We start from the raw sequence: 22,792 nt of genomic DNA on the forward strand, positions 1-22,792 counted from the left end.
ACATTAGTGATATGTGAATAATGCCTCTCTTAGAGGATTTGGGGATCAACTCGAAGAGGTCCTTAGTCTCTTCCTCCAGCTATTACTGTCTGTCCTGCTTGCTATAAAAGCATGAGGAAAGTAAAATGACATGAGTGGCTTTCCATGCCCACTGTTTGTTTATTTTTACTTCTAATACTCAATATATTCAGAGCTCAAGGATGGAGCACGTGGTAGAAACAGTGGCTTTGGTGACGTTTTCTATCACTCAGTGGGCCAGTAATTTAAAGATTAGCAAAATGTAACAATCACCAGCACATAACTAATAACAAATCATATTTTGGTAGGGCCTCGTAGCCTTGCCATTATTGATCTTTTGTGCTGGATACGTCTTCCTACACACTAGACTACAGCTTTCCTACCCACTAGACTACAGTAGTACCTAACCACTAGCGCTCACAACAAAAAACACCTCCAGACATTGCCACATGCTCCCTGAGGGGCAAAGTCAGCTCAACCCCAGCTAAGAATCACTGGGGTAAGGACTTATGCTACAAAAGGTAAAACACAACAGAACTTCCCTTCTACTGAAATGTCAGACTCTCAGGAATACTTCACTTTGTAGTGCAAAGACCATGCCTAAATCATGCCAGACAGTGAGGACTTGATCTTATTTTGAGAAAGACTTGCCAAGTCATTCCAAACTTAAATCTTTTATAATGGCCCACTGCAAAGCCTAACCACAAACTCCCTTCATCTGGGTGACTTTGTGTATGTATCTGCAACAAGCAGTGATTAGCTGTGGGATTCTCTTGTAGAGGCTGAAACTGTCAAGGGGATTTAAAGACTTAAAATTGGTGACTTGACAGTTGCTACTGAAATATGTGGATTTTAAGCACTATAATTACACATTCTATTATCATATGGCAGAAAGTGATCAAGGCCATAATGTTTTAAAAATGCTTTACCTGTAGAGATAGTACTAATGTGGTCAAATCATGCCCAAAATAAATCGAGGCAAAACTCTCTTCTCTTCCTTAAATGGTCCCTTTTCTCAGCATGTGACTAGCCAAATGCTATGGACCACATTTATAAAGAATTACAGTATTTTCAAGTGAAAAGACACCGACTGCTGCTATATATTCAAATTATTTTCAATCAGTGTCAAGTTCCTTGAGTAACTCCAGTAAGAGATTTTCATATGGTTAAATTCTGAAATTACAATGAAAACTAAAGGTAATAATTCAATAGTTTCACTCTCAGTGGGAAAACTCATTAGGGTACATTACCAGACAACTTATTCATTTACCCTTTAAAACAAAAACTCAGTTCTTTCAGATGTGCCACCTGATCATTTTAAGATTGAAAATATTAATTTTGGTAATAGATACGCTATCACAGACCTAGCATCTCATGCGGCCTATTGGGTAATACTTCAAAATCACCTTTCTGGTTGGTAATATGGTACTGGTTCATTAAAATTTTTTCTAAAAAAGTACAGTTGATTGGATTACATTTTTAATGCATCAAGCACAATTTAATGATACCTCCCTCATGCAGTGGACTTAATTAGAATAAAATCAAATCATCTAATGCAAAATTCTAGAGCATACTAAGAAAAAGGCAAGGAAAATCAAATGGACAAATCTTCAAAGGACTGAATTTCCAATACATTAGCATAGTGCCAAAATCTTTTATTTGTAATTAAAACTTTCCTAGTTTTGATCATGAGTTCCTAGAGATGTACAAAATGATAGCAGAGAAACAGTGTTAGCCAAAAGAAATTCTAATGTAAAACTTTCACTCTAATACATCTAAATAAGATGTAGGAGCAGAAAAACTTTAAAAGTCAGTCATCTGCTATTTACTGGAAATGTGCTACAATTTGAGATATTTTGTGATTTCCGCACTTAAAACTGGGAGCTAATAAACAAAGGCTAGTTCTAGCTGTACCACTTGTCTCGCAGAAATGTGTAGGCTAACTGACCATTCAATGTCACTATCATTAAATTCTTAATTTAGCTTGGACCAATTAAATATGTATTTTTGAGGATATCAGAAAACTTTTGCAGTCTTTTTGACCGTCAGAGTAGGACATAAGACCTTTTTAATGTATCTACAGTGGTTAAACAAAAGAGAGGAAAGACCACAGACAGTATTATTTCCTTTATCAGAACAGAGAAAGAATACTAATGTGGCTATGAGAAGAAACCTGGATAAACTGCAAGGTGAAGGAGACTGATACAAATACCTATATGGACCTTAGATCTGCCATGTCCTTGTGCATTTGCAGGACTTCAAGCCTCTATTTTCTTTTTACACTATTCCATCTGATTTGAATTTAAAGGTAACACATGATCTATATTCCTTCTTAAATTCCTAAGTGGATTCTGAACTGTGGTAGCTTATGGATCTTGAAAGTCAGGCGAGCTGCTTCCTCCAGCATAAAGAAACATACTAGGATGACTGAGTATGGAGTGTCAGCAGAGCAGAAACGTCTAGCAGTAAAAGACTTAACATTTTATAGTCCAGCAGTTTTTACCTAAAGTAGAAAATCAGTGGCAGATTGGAGTGTGTGGAGTTAAAGTTAAAATATGGGCACCTGGAATCTGATCTATGTGGACATCCCAGAGCGGTACTACTGATAAGAGTGTTTAGGAAATAAAAATTCTTTCCTTCAAGTGGATCACAAGAGGTCAAAGCTGACACGGAAGTGCTCATGTGTGATGTATAAAATGTACTCTAAAAGCCCGCTATCACTCTGATCTGCAGAGTACATGAAAAGGACAAAGAACACCATAGCTGAAATCTTGCAATCCAAATACAGTGTGTTTATGTACGAAAAGATGACACGGTGATAAAGCAGAGAAACACAGAGAACAAAAGAACAATGATAAAGAGGGTCTAGAAGCCTCCAAAGGTGATCTGATTCTGTTGTGTCTTTGATCACAGAAACAATGCAATGTAGGAATAATGGATGTGTGCTATTTTTGCTATTTATTAGCACTTGGGAAGACAGAGGTGAGATTTATCCCCATTTCTCTGTAAGTCGGCCTTACCAAACGTTCATGTGGATGCAGGCTACAGTAGCTGCTGGACTGTGGAATATGAGAAGAATTGCCCAACATTCCTCCATAGCCAGGCTGATTCATCCCACTGGAGGAGCTCCAAGGGTCACTGCTGTGATGACCATCTGTAAAGGACAAAGAAAGCCGTGACTTTCTGAGGCATTCAGCCTTGCCTTATAGAATAGGGTTTTTTCATATACTTGAAAATGACCGCCTGTTGTGTATTCATCTTTGTGTTGGTAAGCTGATTACATCAGAAGACAGTCATCATTATTTTTCCACCAAGTGGTTCTATATTGTCAAACAAAAACATTGAACAAAGTTAGTGTTCTTAGTAAAAATACAACTCTAAAGGAGTAACAGAGCATGTTTCTATACAAAATTTTGTCAAGTCAGCAAAGTAATGCCAAAGGAAACATTAGTTAGAAGTTTCTGACCCCCTTTTCTTATGAAAACCACATAAAAAGTTAAATTATTCCTAAACTTTGAGGTGAAAATAAAATAGTTGAGACAGAGTTGGCAAGTGTACAAGTTTCAAAAGCATGTAAAGACATAAACAATGAAATGTGAAGAACAACTCAGATGTAAAATGCTAGGTTTCGTTCTTATAACACCCATAATAGGATGAATTACTGATGAAATTATATTATATAAGGAAGAGGAGTTTCAACTATATAGTACAAAGTTTTTAAAAAATTTTAGATATGAAGTTATTTTAAACTTCCAATGGCATTTTTAAAAGGACATACATGCTATGAGAAAAATTTGAGAACCTCTCCATTTTAAGAAATTATTTATGACTTAAAAAGAGGTTCTAAAGCTACATGGAATGGATATAAGTTGTTTTTAACAGGGTGTTAATATTCTGTTGATACCAGATTAAAAACATTCGTACTTTTTCTTTTCATTCTGTGGTCCTAGAGGTCATTATTAGTGATTATTATTGTTTGTTTTTTCTTTCTCAAATCAAGGAGCAAAATATGATCTAAAATAACGCAGAATTCATTTATTCTTTTTCACTTAATAGTTGAACAAAAATTGAGTTCTGGATATTTACCAGGCCTTTATCTGAGTATTAAATTTATAGCAGGTAATATTTTCTTGAAATTAAGAGTATGAAAATGATTAAAGTATGTTATGTGCGTGCAATGAAACCCATTCATCTGAGTTACCAATATGCACTAAAAAAATGCCAAGGGAAAAGCTCTTGATCAAGTTGAATTTGACACTGTATCTTCACGAAGCTTTTTGTTTTGTACCAGGAACTGAACTCAGGACCTTGTGCTTGCCAGGTAGGTGCTTGTGCCACTGAGCTATATCCTTGGCCCATGAAGCTGTTTTTCAATGAATTTTTAAATCCAGAAGTTAGAATTTCAAAACTGGACTAGCTTTAGAACAGAAAAGAATAGATGGGAGATTTAAGAACTACACAAGTGAAATCACGCCTGGAATTAAAGCGGAAATTAAAGTTAAATAGAAGAGGCAACAATCTGGGTTTAAAATGTGCCCCAGTCTCTACATGTCATTCACTGTAGTACTGCACTATTTCACGCCTTGAATTCTCAGGGTACCAGGTACCCCTCTAGCGAAGGAAGAAGAGATGAGACAGCAGTCACGATGCCGTTGTTCCTGTGGTCCTCAGATGAAAACCAGTTTTTTGAAGTGCTGTTTACTGAACGTGCTTTAGTCCTGAGATTACAAAGTTTAAATTCAAATCTGAAGTTCAAGACCACTAACACCCTAAATAAACTGCACGTCAGACAAATAAATACGAGTCTCTTGAAACATTCTGACACGATGCAATACATGCAATACAGGGTGGCAATACATGTAGGGATGTTAACACAGAATACTTGATGCAGACTTATAAAAATACATATTTTACATAAATTATGCTTTTCACAGTAAATTAATATTTATCACATCCTATGATCTTGGCATAATGTTGTTTTGAAAGAAAAGAATTAGACGTGTGCAAATTAATTGTGCTCATCAGAAATGTCAAGTCATTTTTTTTCTTTTTGAGTGTTCATATACAGAAAAACAAATTCACTCCTCTTACTTTGTTTAGTCTGCTATGGAAGCACGCTTACTATTTGAATCTACCTGGCTAACCCTGTGATGTATACAGTTCAAGGAAGCTACTTTCCCAGCCAGAGGGAAGCAGCCTATCAGTCAATGTTCTCAATGAAAATCTGTTCTAAGTGTCGATCCCTGGAGTTGGTAACACTTGTAAGACAATTTCTACCACTGCTCAAAAAGCAGGGAACTGATGCTGTAGTACCTGGCAGTTTACTGCAGAAGGTAATTAAGTCTTTTATCATGGCACTGACACACCCAAGTGATGAGTTTGCTGCATCCCTCTGGGAGTTACACCTAGAACAGGTCACGAAGATAAAGGATCCCTGAGAACATAAACTCCATTACATGTGGAACATATTCTCTATCCCTGAGGGACCCATATGATTCAATTTTATAGACTTTCTTTCCATGGAATTTCACATGTTAACTAGAAACCTAAAAAAAGCTAACACTCTGAAGTGAAAAAAGATAAATCTCTTTTCATCAGAAGAGTTTCTAGTGTGTCCACTGTAATCCCAATGAGACGCCAGACTGCTCAGCTGGTGCGTTTTGCCTCCTCTTCCTGTGACATAGCCCTTCTCCTAGTGGCGCAGAGAAAGAAGTCTCATAGGTTTTCACACCCAGGCAATACACACTCAAAGTTCTGAGCACAGGGGTCCTTGGTAAGTCCACACTTACAAACAGGGGGACTTGGCAAAAGGATCATCACGTTTTAAAAATAAGTGTAGCAGATATGTCAGGGATGGAGCTCTAAGCAGGACATTCTTGAAGTAACTGCTGTCGTTTCAGACACCTCAGACTTTTCTAGGAAGCAGCAAGGAGCTATGCTACCAGAGGTAATGCTGTAAATTCTGCAGGACACACATTTATCTGCATTTAATTAACCACAGTGGACAATTAAAAGACTAAATATATCTTACCAACCTATAATCTTCTATATTCTGTTCCCCTGAAAAAAAGTTGTTTTTTTTTTTCACTCTAAGTTAGTTAGCATGTTGGCACAGAGTTTTCACCATGTAATATTACAATCTTTAGCTGTTTTACTTCAACTTAATGGACACTGTCATTACTCCCAAATTAATAAGTGCTGAAATTTCTATCAGAATTATACCTAAGGAGAATCTCTCCCCTGTTGGTTAAATCCAGGATGGTTAAAACATACTCTGAACTTAAATACTTCTAAATGTAACGTGTTTGGGGAATGACAGAGATACTTAAGAGGTCAGTCCTAGCAGAACAGCAGAATGGGTTTTAGGAGAAGCAGATCAATGCAATCACAACTTATTATTGCTCAAAGGATTTTACTTTTTACAGAAGTTTTAGAAAAATTTTAGTCAATTAATTTTTAAGGAATTCAGTTCCTAGAAAAAACATGATCTCTGCTGTACTCCATCCTTGTCTACTGCCCTGTTTATTTTGCTCCTTAGATCACATCTCAAGGCCCAACAGACTTTCCCACATATGACGAAGAACCTTACCTTGCATGAAGAAGGAGCTAGGGAAAGTGCTGGCTGCTGGCTTTGAGGATGGGTAGCCTGGTGAGTCCCTATTGTAGTCGGCAGTGCTTGCTGATGGAGCGTAGACCTGAGGAGGGAGAACCAAGTGAATTTTGCTTCCTGTGTTGGCCAAGTCATCTCAATGTCCATTAGTTTATAAGACTCTAAATTTCTATCCCTATGCAGTCTCAATCCCTAATTCTAGAAACACTGCTCTTTTAGAATACAGCAAAACAAAAAAGAAAATGCTTAATATATTTGGGTGAACAAAATAAATAAGCAGATATTTTCCAGTCACAGACAAGAACACGGTAAACCACGTCTGGTTGTAAATATCCTGTGGAATATCCTTAAGGTGGCCCTGAGTCTAAGCAGTCCCCCTTTTTGTAAACATAGATGGCCCACAAGCACGCAAAAGGTAAAACCAGAAAGACATGCATCAAGCCTTTCCCAAAAGACACACAAAAAAACCTCTCCTTTTCAATCACAATTTTCACTTTTGAAAGGAGGCAGGGACTGACGGAGGGGAGGAAGGAGGAATGAATCATCTAGGCCACAGAAAGCAATAAATATATCTTAGACTATTAAATTGTCATAGTGTCAGCTTTTTGCAGAGATGCAGTAAAAGCCTGGGTCTACACAAGACCACCAACACTCCGTGCATACACCGGAAGAGGGGGCTCCTCTACTTACTGCTTATTATATTTGTGTGTACAATAAACTTTAAAAGTGTGCCAAAAATCTAATTTACTGATATTTGTTTACTAATACTCATGAGACTTGGGGAACTAGTTCTTTGTAAAAATAGCCTGTATATTTTCTTGTTTATGTTTCCTTTAAACATAAGCATAGTAGAAAAGTATTAATTCATAAGGTATAGTTTAATTGGTTTTCCCCCTTCCTTTTCTGTTAAATATAATTTTTAACCCCCATTTTATTTTGCTCTAAAAGTTCCTCTCTCCAGATGGTCGGAAAGACTGAAACACTGTCATCCTCCTGATGAAAATGGATACCTTCCTGCCTCCATTTTGAAGCAGGCAGCGGCTTACAAAATTGGCAGTGAGCCTGCAGTGATATTTACAGGTCACAGTAAAAGGAAAAGAAATTCACCAATAAAAAGGAGACTACAGGGTTACCAAAAAATAACTCCAATCTCTTTTTTACAGCACACATTGAATAAACACCCTAAGAAAAATTATATAATTGCTCTCAGATCACCAGGAATCACAAACTAAGCATTAATATAAGGTTTAGGATTTCACAAAGGATAGGTCCATAGGGACAGATGTGGGAGAATATGTACACACATCCATATATCACATAAATGCTACATTTGTCCTCTCAGTGTCCTTGAAAATTGGGAGGTCCTAGAGATTACACAAGACAAAAACATACAGAAAACTCTTTTTTTTTTTTTTTTAAGAAAAACTCACATTTTAGAAAACAAGGACTTTTTCCTAACTCACAAAGGGAGTTAAGACCTGCATTTCATAGGATTTTATTTTGTAATTTTCTTCACAGTTTAAACATATAAAGAGCAATTTGCTTCTATTTCCATAGGGCTCATAATAACGAGAAAACAGCATTTTTCAAGTGTCTCTAAGGAACAAATAATAAAATGCAGGGCCAGAATCTAAAACCAAATCAATAACCTAAGATCTGTCTAGCAAACTTGAATATTTTCTGAAGAACTACTTAGCAGTTTGAGAAGTGCAACTATATATATTTAGAGAAAGTCTGGAGTGATGGCTAAAAAGATGAAAGAAACATCACCTTCTAGGAAAAGGGAAAACTAAAACTCAGATGGTTTCACGGTAATGCCAGTATGAGCACTACCTGACTATAATATATGGTATGTCCACATGCTATTAGGCTGACATGCACTCGGCCAGTCCACACGGTACGTTTAGGCTTAGTACTATGTATTATCCCCCTATTTCAGGAATCAATATATGTATCATAAAACTGAAAATAAACTCATATTAAGTCACCCTGTTTTAAAAAATGAAATCAATTCTTTTTATACAGAGCTTAATTTTAACTATATTTTATTACATTACTTTTAAGCATGTATATTATTATGTCAAGGCTATTTGATGATACCTATCAAATTTCATCTTTTTTTTCAGTTTTTCAATTTTTGTGGTGATAAAGAAAAATTTTGGTTAATTTTAGTAATTTATAAGAAGACTACTGTGACTCTGAATTATGATCACATCTAAGGGTAATATCACTTCAAAATCCTAAATACTGCCTGCACAGGAAAGACTATCTAGAGTGCTAGATGTATTATATTGGGTACTTTCTAGTGTTTAGTCAATGAAAAATTTTAGAAAAGATGAAAATTCTATTAACAGAAAATGGAACATTGTTTACAGTTTTTTTAAAAAGCCATTTCTGTACACGGAATTTCTTTATACACTTCATCTTTCTTACTTGAACAGTTGTATTTAAAGTAGCTCTCTGTATTGTTTTTATGTAAATTAAAATAATATACTTTTTAAAAGAAGGAGATAATGAATTTATTTAGCTCAACTCCCTATAATTTTTAAATCAGAAAATTCAATAGTGGAACAGGCAAAGCAACTTGCTACAGACATATAACTATCCATTCTTTATTTCTCAACATTTAATAGGTATTTCTTTTTAAGATGGTAGTGAAGGTAGAAGGTATTAAAGTAAACACAGTGAGCATAAAGTCCATACTTCAGCCTGTGTTTAGTGTTTTAATTTTTAATACCCAAGATGACCAGTGAGCTGTTTTACTATTTTTACTGCACTCAATTATTTTGCCAATTTCTCAATCAAAAGACTTCAAAGTACAGGCTTCAATAAGGTTTTAATAGCAATATTAAATTCAATAAGAAAAGCTCACGTGTATTTGGGTTTCACTATTATTATTCTAGGTATATAAAAAAGATTACTAACACAATTGGAATTGCTTTTAATATCTAACACCAGAAAATCAGTCCAATTTGAAATGAAGTAAAAATCCCATGCTCTAGTACAATACAGTGAAATAACCCCAACAATGAAACCTGAGGAAAACCTAATGGAAAACAAAAATCCACACTTAAATTCTTTTTCAATAAGGTGGCTTAGATCAAGGTGACTATTGGCATTCTGATTCTCCCCATAAGAATAACTAAAGAAGTGAGAAGTTTTGTTGCCAAATTGGAAATGGGGAATGTTGGTCGAAGCTCACAGGGCATAGCTCTCTTACTGAATTATTTGTTGAGTAACAGCCTCATGGGAAACTAATAGCACAATATATTTCATATTAAAACAGCACCCTCATCGTTTCTCTTACAACCTTGGATTTAAACAAAATCATACACAGAAATTACAGGCTCAACAGAGCTCTAGCTAATACTAAACACTGAACTGATACAAGTAAAAAGTAAGTTTCACTTTACAGATTTAATTTCTGCTGTAATTTGAGAGGTACTTCTGTGGTGGCATGGGCTGCTGTTGTTCCCAGCTATCTTTTCTGTAGTCATCAAAGAGTAACAGTATAATAATACATTCTAAACAGAACCTCTGAATATTAGCAAAGAAGAAAATCAAACAAGCACGCAAACCAGCAAACCCTGAGAGGGGAGCATATCTCCTTTGCTACCCAATGCTGCCATTTTTAATAATCCTGGTCTGTCAGTTTCACTTGCTGAAATATTAAAATGACAATGCCGACCATTTGGTTGGTTGGGGCCTCCCATGGAAGAGTTCTTGTGGCAGGAATTCCAAATACATTATTTCTAATCTTCATAATGATCACACGAGGTGGTATTACTATTAGTACCATTTATAAATCCTAACACTTCAGTATTGGATTGCATACCGGCAGAGAGGCATAATGTACAAGCCCAAACGAGCCTGGGTCTGATCACACAGGTTCCACTAATTAACTAGAGGTGACTGTGGAACTGTTATTTTCACTTTTCTAGACTCAGATTCCTACATGTACAATGGGAGTCACAATGCATGCTATGCAAAGTTCTTGTGAGAATTAAATGGTGTAATATGTATAAGGCAACTAGATTGGTATCTGACACATACTAAGCATTCAAAAAAGAAAAGAAAAAAACACAAAAACCAGGCACTAGGGCCTGTGGAAAAACACAACTCTGGAAGGTTAAGCTATCTTTCCATATTAAAAATCTGCCAAGTGATAATTCAAGATTTAAATTAATTATCAAAGTCTATATTCTTTCTAATAAAAACAGTTCCTTTGTCTTAAATGGAAAAAAAGAAAAAGACAATATTTTTAGCTACCACAGAATCTATATTTTGATCAAAGTTTACAGAAATGATCTTGTGGGACTGGATGATTCATTTCTCAGAAGGCAAAATGTCTAAGGTTTGCTTATGGTGGAACCAGGTAGATGTGAAGAAACCTGACTCCTGAAGGGGAAATGGTAACTGTGAGGGACAGGCAGAAGTGGCTTCAGACCATGTATTGTGAGTAATGTTACTATGCAGGGTTGGGTGACGGTCACCAATTCCCCAGCTGACCTGCACTATTCCTTTGCATTACTACTAGTGATTCTGCAAGAGCATTGTATATAATTTACCTATCACATACAATTTCCCAAAAGAATCAGAATAACTGAAAAATTATAATTAAGATTCAGATCCTTACAGTTTCTGTACGCCCTGCAACTAGTGAAGCGTAGCAAAGCAGAATGATGCCACAGATGCCCAAGTATTAGCTAGGCTTACTGCGTAACTCAGACCATTGGAGATTGCACAAAGTTTCTCAACTGCAACAGTGAGGCACTCAGATAACAAGAGCTTACCATGAGCTGGTCAAGTGCAGAGAGTTAGGCACAGACTTTGAAGTTTCCCAGCATCTGATGTGGAAACTCACTCAGAGGCGATCTGCTCAATAACCACACAACTTGGCTGGGCCCTCAATTTTTACAGTAATTTTTCAAAGACATGGGTCTTCGTAAGAAGGAAGAATGGATCAAAGTCAGGGACATCTCCACATTAAGAACACCTGGGATGAGCACTCTGATTATTCTATGTGAGCAAGTTAAAAGCTATCTTTCTGGTTGACTCACAAAGCAAAGGGAAGATATAGTTGATGAGCCAGTCTCCAGACAGAACATAAACAGATTTGGCAAAGCAGTAGAAATTACCAGGCTCTGGAATCAGGCCAACTGGGCTCAAATTCCAGCTCTCACAACTCACTGGAAGACATAATGTAATTTATTCCTTAGAACCTCAGTCTCCTCATTTGTCAAATGGGATGTGCTTACTGTGAGGGTTAGAGATGGCATTATGTCAAGCAAAATTCCCAACTATCATGAACACTAAATAAATGGTACTCCTATTTGAATCTTGTAAAAGTTGTTAATTGCCTCTTTAACAATATGCCTAATATAGTTGTCAATAGTAACTACAGTTATTTGAATTAGACTTACTAAAAATGAAATAAATATTAGTCCCTTGGTCACATTTGCCATGTGACCACATTTGCCACATTTTGCCATTTTGTTTTAAGTGTCCAAAAACCATGCAAAGCCACTGGTTAGCATGGTGGGCATCACCAACAGCTTTCCTACCAGTGCAAAAACTCATTGGGCAGCATGAGTGTAGAGTCATGCTGCTCTGTGGAGTTCTGTTGGGCCATGTTTGACCCCCACTGTGAGGGCATCTACCACAATAATTTCAGCTCATTTAAGACTTGCTGGCCCTTCACGCTAGAAAGAAAGCAATTCTTCTGGCAAGGTAGTGGAGTAGGTATCCCTAGTACCTGGAGTACCACTGATGTGAAAATGTTGATTTTAAGGAATGACAAGACATCAAGTCTTATTTTTATTTACTATTTTCAGAGTCCCATGTACAAGTATATATTTTTTAAAGTCCTTTTTTTTTTTTTAATAGCCATTTGCTAACATGCAACTTGTAACACCATGGAAAACTATCTATGACCCCAGCTTTCTGGCTATGTGGGAAGGAAAGTTAGAAACTTTTGAACTGCAATTTCATCCGTGACTCCTACTGGTTCTGACAAAGGAATTACAGTTAGATATATTTTTGCTTGGAAAAAAGAAAATACTGAGCAGATTTTTCAACTTTTCCTGATATGTTTTCATGTCATTGGTAACTGGATCCCTTTATTCTATACTCTCAGGTTTTTGTTATTTAAAAAAAATTGAACCAGTTCTTTCTTTTTTCATGCTACTTCTACATCTGCCACCGGGGCACCTGTCCTACCTCCTGGCATCATACTTGCAAGGCTGCAACGAGTTCAATTTCATTTTGCAGCACAGTAAAAGTTAGGGCACAGGCTCCTGACTTCTTTCCTAGTGTTCTTGGCTTTCTCCTTCGTAAATCTTTCTAGTTCCCTAACTTAAAGGTTCTAATAGGCAGCAAAATGGCAAGAAAGGTTAATAACCAGACTCAAATAACATAGTTGAACACTGTATTATAAAGTATAAAGGCAGTTCGTGCTCAAGGGCATATCTCCTAATAGTGCCAAGAGTGCAAAAACTCAAAACAAAATGAAACACAGCCAAAAAAAAAAAAAAAAAAGCCAACAACAGGAACAAAGATCATTCACCCTTTATAATCTCATATATTCTCAGTCTGTATTACCAAGTCAAAAATATTTATTAATGGAAGCTTCTGCCTGCACTTCCAAGTGATAGTTAAGGCCAATCTGCATTATTATCACATGGAGAGGAACTGTAGAGACAAAATGCAAATGCACAGGGTATTGAAAAAGGGATGGCTATTCACTACAAATGGAAACATTTCTTAAGTGTGAGCTCATAAAATTGTGTAGCCTTTATTTCCAGTTAAACTATTTGAAATTTGTAAGGGAAGTGTCTTACAACAATTCATAGTAAGAATTTTACTACCAAGCTAAATTTATTGGCAGTCTAGAAGAAAAAAAAGCTATTTTATGACTATCTACACATACGTAAAATGAACCAGTCATGTGCAGGATATTCATGCTTTATATCTATTAGCTGAACAACATTTTATTTTTTCTCTACTGGTTTACATCATAAAAATATATGAATAAGAATGTGTATATATTTCCCGAAAAAGAAATTTCTTGAAAAATCTTAATATATTTAGAACACAAATCACCGGGAACATAATTCCATACACCTATCACAAGTACTGCACATAATTTTGCCCCCTTCTAAGTTTACAGCAAAGTGTTGATTATCCATTCATGAGTAAATAAAACCTGAAGCTAAATCCTGTAAGTGAATTTTACCCAAGAGTTCTTTCCTTCTCATCAAGCAAATTTCTTTTTCTTTACCAAGAAGTAGTAAAATTGTAATTTCAGTTCCCTTGCATGTTGGTGTCTTTATTCCTCAAAAGACAAAACTGTGAAAATATCAATAGGTTCCACAAAAAGGCAAGAAGAAGCAGGGACCTGAGCAATCCACAGATTGCAGACAGACAGACGGCAGCCCACAACTCCTCCACCAGTGCGCTCAGCCTGCCACAAGCTCAGCGCATGTAGAGAAAAGCCAGTGAGCTACACAGAATCTCAAGCGTGCCTTTCACAAGCAAAACACACCAGAGGCTGTAGAAAAACCTGGAGTTCTTTATGTCCAGGCATCTTCTTTTCAAATGAGACCATAGTATTCTTCCCATGTTTTTTACATAGCTAAGGAGAGTATATTTTTTCAAATGTCAAACTCTTAATAAAAATGAGCTGGGTATAGCTTTCCACATGTGCAAGGAAGGGGAAAAAACCCTCCTCCAATTAAAAACAAACACACCTAAGACAGAACCACTCTACTAATATAACAGCAACTTAGATCTATGTAGTGGCCTGTTATTTTGGAAGCATCTTCAACATGCTACCACTGCAACCCTGAGGCAGCAAAACCTCCAGGAGAGATGTGTGTGGGCTCGCTTTGCTCTGACATCAAAGATGTATGAAATGTATGATATCATAGAGAACACCTGAGATCTTAAGCTGTTTTCACATATTATCCTACTGAATTTCTACCCCCAGCTACACAGACAATTACCCATGAGAAATAAAGAATAATAATTTATTGTGGTAGTAATAGCTTAGCATACTTGGCAATTGCAAAGAGACCTGGTCCCAGTGCCTGCTGTGTCCCAAGTTCCTGTCACAGTGGGCAGGACAAAATGATGACAGTGATAAGAATAGGTAACATTTTACTGACGATGTGCCAGATACTGTTCCAGCCAAATTGTACATGTACTCATTTTTCCTTTTACTAACCTGATTGTTTCATTATCATCCCAGTTTCACAGCTAAGGAATCTGAGGCACAGAGAGATGAATAACTTAAATGCTCAAAATCATGCAGTTAAACTGAGATTCAAAACCTGGTAGCTCTGTTTCAGAGTCTGAGCTGCTAACCACTACAGCAGTACCTTTCGATAGCTAAGAATTCTCTCCAGGGTGAAGCTTATGGGCTTCTACCAAATCCAGCTTTGCAGAGCCCTGGGTCCCACAGACTACATGGTGACTAGCAGCCAAGGGGCCAAAAAAGAGAATCCTGTTTTGTCCAAAGAGAACTCAAGATGATCATAGCCAGAGGAACACAAAGAGAATTTTTGAGTGCTATGAGAAAAAGAACGAATCATCTGTCTTCCAGACATGAAGCTGCACTAAGAAGTGATAGATATTAACACATGTATTTAATAGTACTACAGACATGGAGAGACTAAGTAATGTGCTCAGTTACACTGGGGTTTAGTGGTGAAACCAGACCCAACACCCAACACCAAGACACTAAATTGATAAAAACTACTGTGTTACCTGAAGTAGTACAGTCAAATGTGAATATAATCTCGTCTCTGTGTACTAGCCTCTGGCTCCAAATACTTCTTTTTATTTTTACACCTGCATCTCACTTGCTCTTGGCACTAAATGAGCAGCCACTGTATGTTTGCTATTACATTCAACGTGGTATGTCACAGGAATGCCCACTGCCAACATCATGAGTACCTTGGCCCTGGCTGAAAGTGCCTTAAAATGATTAAGTTACACCTGGCTAAAGATCTCTTGAAACACTTCATTGCATAAATTTGGTTCAGGTGAAACCCAACTGCTTCCTGGTTCCATTCCTTAGGTTACTTATTCCCATGGGAGTTGGCTCCAACCTCAGCCTCGGGATTGGCACAGATAAAAGACTGTGGATGCTAAGCATATCACAACTCTTTAATATGTTCTAAACACCTAACTAAGTTGTTTTCCCAACTTTTATTTATTGAATGCTCATCAGAAATGAAAGACATGTTAAGAAAATCCTGATGTTATTTCTAGTAATTATTATTACCATGTTCTCTCTTAAACATATATAATTAAATTATTTACATCTCTATTTATACTTACATTAAATTTATTACTGTCAAGTATGCTGAATAGATCATATCCCATCTCAACACATTTTTCACCTTTGGTAGCCAATTGTCTGCTTTTTTTTTTTTTAAGATGACAACTGAAGTTTTATTAAAAGCTGTTGGAACATCAAAACCTTGTTGGTTTTATCTGCCAGTAAGTAGTTTTGTGACCTGATCTAAAGGCACTGTTTTATCAATTAAATAAGGGGAGCAAGTCTTCCTATTAAAACAATTTCTATAATTCCACAATAAAGGCAGAAATTAATTTAAGGTTTACTCCAGTGTTGATTCTTATTGTTTATTACACACTCTAGCTTGAAAAGGGCTAGCCTGTCATGATAAGATTAAAACATTATTATGCAAAAAATATGCACTGGTGTTTGTGTGTGTATGCGTGTGTGTGTGTGTGTGTGTGTGTGTGTGTGTGTGTGTACAGGGACTATCACAGAGTAGGTTCAAACAGTTACCAAGTGCTTGCATGCAAGAATGAATAACAAACACACCACACACAAGATGCACATCAGAGCAAGAATAACATTGTAACAATACAGAAAAAAGATAAGCATTTGTTGGTTCTCCTAAAATGGATTTTAGTGCATTTCACTTCTTGATGTGTTTGGGGGCTGAGCTTTCTATAGCAAAGTGGAAGCAATTATCTGTAATGGTCCATCTTTAAGGATTCTAAGTGTGTCATTCACTAGTCCTTTATCTGAACCCTAGTCCACAGGTTAGTGCCCAAAGCATAGAGCAAACATCGCTTACTAAATGATAGTAGGTGCCTTTTAAAAAGAGATATGAGCTCAAATAAGTTTGAGTGCCACTGGATAAACAAATTAATTTCATTCTTGAAGATTTCAGTCCAGAAACATAAGTATAAGGGGTAAAAGTGCTGGAAAATTTCCCAGGCTCAAAAACCCACTTTTCAACACATTTCAGATCACTCTGTTTTAGGAAGTGCTGCTAGTTTTCTGGCAGTTATTACACCTTAATGGAACGATGACTCAGATCTTTTCCCAAGAATTAACTTTTAGAAAGAATAAGCACAAAATGGGGCCATCTGAGGGGACTGAGAAGGTGTTACAATAAGGGTAAGCAGCACAGAAAAAAATGCTAATAATTATAGTTAACTCAACCAGTTTTAAATAAACTCTTCCTGTTTCTCTGTTTCTAAGAATGTCCAGCTTTTGCCTCAGGACCTCTTCTTCTCCAGGCAACAAGATGAATGGTGAGGAAAGTCATGTAAGACACAAGCAGAAAGTCACACTTGTCCAGAGCAGAGACCCAAGGAAGAGAAGACAGAGAATGAGATCTAAGAGATACTGAAAAGAGAAGCATGCTCAAAGAAACCAATCATAAAAGGGGATATATCCTTCTCTAGAGACATTCTTTGACCTTGAACTTAACGACACAAAAATAATTTTGATAAAATTCTGTGACTGATCATTGTAAAATATTTAATAAAGATATCTTTCTAAATGATAGTTTGAGATAGATTATCCACCCATGTGATCAATCAGCCTGTCCTTATACACTAGCTGGGGTAGGAGTCAGTGCCTGCCTCGTCCAGTTGTCTCAGGATCATGGTTGTCCTGACTTCAGGAGCGGGCCTGTCTCCTAGGTCTTTTCACTCTAAACTTCAGGTAAGAAGTGTTAGCCCTTTGTCAGAATATCCTTCCAAATCTCTGCAGCTCTAAGTAACTGGGAAGTCTACTTTCCCATTAGCAATACTAATACTAAGTTAGTTATAAATGAACCCTGTGTTATGCTTTGAAGTAGCAAACTTTAATCTGGGTGCTTCAAACAGATGCTTTCGTCTTCTGCTTACCAAGAGAGTTGTTATGAACAGTGAGTTTCCAATCTGGTAAAGTTCTGAACAGGAATCCCTGCCATGGTACACTGCAAAATTACTGCCCCATCTTCCCTTTCACAAAGCTGAAAACAGTACGAATTATCTTTTTTCTGTCAAAACATATGGCCCTAACTACTTTCAACTGAAAACAAAAGCATGAAATAATTACCAAATGTATGACTCTGTGGCACAGATTGAAACGGAAAAAAGAAAGTATGCAAATTGTCAACATCTAGGTCCAATCGCTATTACCTATTCAAATGCCCAGTTCCCTCCCCAGTGCCCAGGGCAAGCTTTTAGGTAAAATGCAACAGCAGTATTTCCTTGATTTGACTCAGCGTGGAGTTTCCAGTGAGCACAAGGCCAGTTACCTTGGCATGTTTCTTACCAAAAAAAAAAAAGTAAAATTTGAGAGATTGAAGATGTCTAATCAGCAAACAGAAAGTGTATGTAAGTATTTTGTATAAATTTAATGTACAAAAACAGTGCAAGGGGGAATTATCCCACTGAGATAGGGTTATTCAAAAACTTTTCTTAAAGTGGTATGGGATTAATTTAAAAGGGCAATAATAGTCCTGAAATGAGATTATGCAATAGAAGAATAAGTGATCTACAATAATTAATTCATGTCTGCAGGTACATTTAAAATACAATTAAGCTGGCTTTCTCTAATATTTAAATATTTCAGGTATTTTTTTCATTTAATCTAAATGATTTTGTTTGGAAGGCATATTGTATAAGACCCACATTTAGCTACCTTAAATATTTCCCTAGAGTAAGAGGGTATAAATAAATATAAACAATATTAATTTCTTTAACAATAAAAATTATAGTAAGAATGCCCCTTTGATTTCTTTCCAGGAAACATAACTTTTGATAACTAAATTAGTCTATTCAATAACTCTGAATTTTCAAAACAAAAATGTAAAATTCAAACAACTGCTTAAATAAAGGAAGCCTTTAAAATTTTCAATGTTCAAGAAATTAATAAAAGAAAGGTTTTCTAAGAAGAAGAACATGGCAGTTTTATATAATAAAAGCTTCAGAACTTATCTTTTTTTTCCTAGCATGATAAATTAGTATTTGGTAGAATTTAGGTGAAATATACTGAATGGTTAAAACAAACTAGGAATGTTTCCTTTTTTCTCTCTCACAGAGAAACATTCATTAAAATAAAGCATTAAGAATAAATATTTATTTACATAATTAGAAAGCATTAGGTCCTCTGGAAATTCTTAGTCTACAGATTGATGTGTGTGTGTGTGCGTGTGTGTGTGCGCGTGTGTATACTGTATGTGTAAACATGTTCGTATACGGACACCATGAAAGTTTTGTAAAATTTAGCAGCTAGAAGACAAGAAAATATTTAGTGGGTAGGAAGTTTCCTTTGGTGGTGATGAAAATGCTTTTGAACTGGACATATGATGGTTTTTCAAAATAGCCAGTATCTCTAAATTATTGGGTTCATAATGGTTAACCTAATGTTTTCTAAATTTCACCTCAACAACAACAACAACAAAACACAAACAACAACAACAAAAACCACATATAGCAGACTCATAACTTATGTACTGTCCCTAAGAAAAAGCACCAGCAAGGGTCCATCTTGGGGAGATGGTATTCCAGCAGTAGGTAAGACACCATGAACTATATTTCTCAAGCAGGAGACCTTATTGTCAGTTGCTAGGTGGAAACTTTAGGTAAATAATGTATCCACTGTTAGGAGCAGGGGCTGCATTTCCACTGAAATGAAAATTGCCCTCTCACCAAAGTCACTCATGATCTGTTAGCAAACTCAATGTGCTTCACTCTACCAAGAAAATCAGCCAAGATTTTCCCTCACTGCCAAAATATCTTAGTAAAAAGGTCCAAGATGCCCTATGTGTGTTACCAACTGTCCAAAATGAATGTATTTATTATGTATTATAAACTTACACTAACAACAAAATCAATAACAAAAAGAGCCAACAAAGTAGGGACAGTAGCTGCTAAAGGGCTCTAAAGAACAGGAGATCACCTGTCCTATCACTAATTAACTGATCACAGGTAGGTCCTTCACCCTCTCTCTCAGCCTCAGGATATGCACACAGGAAATGCAGATCATAACACATCCCACTGCCAGCAGGTAATGCATCAAGAAAACAACATGAAAAGATATAGACCCCACAGTCTCTCCTTTGTACAGCATGCCTGGCACCCTAACGATGCTGAAAGTATTTTTTGATGGTGACAAGCTCAGTTTTCTTTCACTGAAACATCTTGGTTGGTAGGTAACTAATTCAGCTCATCTGTCAAGACAAGTTCAAAGAGGAATGTGGGGGTAATGTTGAGAGTGATGTGGACCAAGTAACTTTCAGGGAAGGTTGAGTTGAATAAATCTTAATTGGATACATTTCATCTTCTAAGTTTTCTCACCACTTTAAGAAATTAGTATGTCTTATAAATTATATAGATCTTATCCCCTGCAGGATACTACATGCCCATCAGAGGCAGAGGCTATGGCTCAGAGCACATCTAACACAAAGGCTTTTCCAAAGTAAGCAGACAACAAAAACGTACTAAACAAATAAGGCAAACAAGCAAGGTAAAAGAGAATCAGTCCTTTCCTTACAAGGCTTATGTAGCAAATTTCTAGTTCTGAAGAGCTGTTCAGATGTACAATTTATGTTTCTAAAGAAAAACTGTTCTTGGAATCATGAATGGCTTCCTTAGGGTATTACATATGGAGGTGAACCTCTGGCCTTACACCAGGAAGGTGTCACATAGAGATAACACAGATGTGAAAGAGATTATACTATAATTCTACAGTTGTCCAGCACTTGATGTGCAAAATTTCTCAAGAAGGTCATTTATGTAGAATTTATAGATATCCCTGACTTGGCTATATTTGTGATAATCTTGTTCCTCAGTTTCTCTAGCCGGATTTTTAACACAAAGATTGCATGAAACCACAACAAACTGATTCAAGCCTTCCCCCCAATTGTAAAACTTAAACAAGGTAATTTAAGACCTCCTATCACATTTGATGGCATTTCCTGTAATTTCCATTTGATGGGACCTTAGAAATAGGTTGTACTGGTAAAGGGCACAGCACAGAACATAAACCTCAGGTTGCACTCACCACTCGAAAGACCTCCCCCTCTCCCTCTGCCCAGCAAGTGCTGCCTATGCCTTCGCGGGTCCCATTTCATTGGGTCGGCCTGCACCACTCATTTTGCGCTTTGAGCATGCTCTCTTGCACTGCTGTCTTGTTTTATATGTATGGTCTGTTTTCACAAATCAACTGCAGTCTTCTATGGAGTACAGCTCTCATTCTTTCCATTGCTCTATGTCTGGTAAATAATATACTCACTGCTCATGTTCTGATGACGATGATGATGCTGGTGGAATATCATCTCATGATGGCAATTCTACTTCTTCCTACCCACTTCTATCACTTTAGCAGAACTGCCCAAGACACTGGACACTGTAGCCAAATGCCACTTTTATCTTTCAGCAACATCTGACACTGGTGACGCTTTTGTCCTTCTTGTCAGATCTGCTTTCCTTGGCGTCTGTAACTCTAAGTCTTCCCAGTCCTCCTATCCCTCTAGATAAATTCAATTACCTCTTGGGCATACCCATGTGAAGCGCTCCTCATTACAGTCATGATAAAATCTAAGTTCCTTATTAGGACACACACGGCACTTCTGGATTTGGTCATATCTTATCTTTCAGGCTCATCATTTACTATCAACCCTTTGCATCACTAGCTGCAGCCTCCAAAACTACTTTTAGATCATCAGACAAGCCATGCTCTCTCTTGTTTCCAGTCATTACCCCTCCACACTGCCGGTGTAATTCCCATTCATTCCTCAGATTTCACTTCTCCAAAGCCAAGTGTGGGACAGGTGCCCTTCATCTGTCTATATTTAACAGCCCGAGTTCCCTGGATCAATATATTAACAGACTGCATTATTGTTTTGGCGTTTACTTGATTATCTCGTATTTGGCTTGTTTAGTTACAGTCTATCACTGGTGTGTAGCAGGCAGTATTAGCTGAATTACTTAACTACCCTGTCAAGCTGCTTGCCACCATTGGGGTGAAGGACATAGGAAAAGTATACCAAATGTGTTTTTGCAAGCAACCAAAATAACTCTTCCCTAAATAGGAAAGATGAAATCTATGGCCTCTCTGTAACTTCAAACTGATTATCTCAGAGACAGCGCTACTCCAAAGAGCAGACACAGGATTTCATCCAAGTGCATGTCAGTGACTTACAATCAGTGGAAGAAGCCTGCAGTTCTATTCTCATTCCCTAAATTCTCTGTGTTCTGGTCCTATACTTAAAGCCAGATGCTGAGGAGCAAGATAACAAGGAGAAGGGTTATGAGGACTCTAAGAGATAACTCTACAACTGTCCCAGAATTTAGAACCCCTAATGTTAATTCTCCTGAGTGCAGTGCAGGAGGGAGAACAACTTCCACCACTCAAAATTTCTCAAAGCTTGGGAGTCAAGGAAAGCGGAGGCTCTCAGGCCATGATCTGAGCTTGGTACTGTACAGCCAAGTGAGGGTTATCATTCATCTTCATCACAGTTTCACCTGAGGTGCTTTCCAGCTTTCAGTTTCACCTATAGTATTGATTTGGGGGCCACTTTCTTAACGATGATGTTCTTCTTCTGTTAAATGCCAGTCACCAAGGAGGGACATCTCAGAATGACTGCTCCTAAGCTCAAATGATCTGTGGTGTTTCCTACAGTAATCTCACATGAACCAACCAGGTGAGAAAATGCTAAGATTTACATTTCCTTGAAATGTTATTTTTGAGCTTTTAATAGAAAAAAATTTAAACTGCAAGTAATTAAGTGTGGGGGTGTACACCAAAGGTGGCTTGGATTTAGGCACATGGTAAACTGATTTGCCATTGAACCGGGAGGCTAATATTAGGAATGGGTAAGCCAGGCCATGCTGTGCGTTTGCTCA

The 22,792-nt window shown here is 37.0% G+C and overlaps 1 protein-coding gene across 9 annotated transcripts in view; it reads right to left on the reverse strand.

Annotated features, from left to right (window-relative positions):
* Tcf4 (transcription factor 4) overlaps window positions 1-22,792 on the reverse strand; it is a gene marked incomplete at its 5' end in the record, with an annotated part of 330,556 nt that overhangs the window by 42,988 nt on the left and 264,776 nt on the right. For all 9 annotated transcript variants that reach the window (XM_013510969.1, XM_013510970.1, XM_013510968.1 and 6 more), the window contains 2 exon segments: window positions 3,039-3,172; window positions 6,608-6,713. In XM_013510969.1, coding sequence (XP_013366423.1) covers window positions 3,039-3,172; window positions 6,608-6,713 — 240 coding nt within the window.

This window comes from Chinchilla lanigera, unplaced genomic scaffold, assembly GCF_000276665.1.
Source record: "Chinchilla lanigera isolate Chin_1 unplaced genomic scaffold, ChiLan1.0 scaffold00001, whole genome shotgun sequence".
Lineage (NCBI taxonomy): Eukaryota > Metazoa > Chordata > Mammalia > Rodentia > Chinchillidae > Chinchilla > Chinchilla lanigera.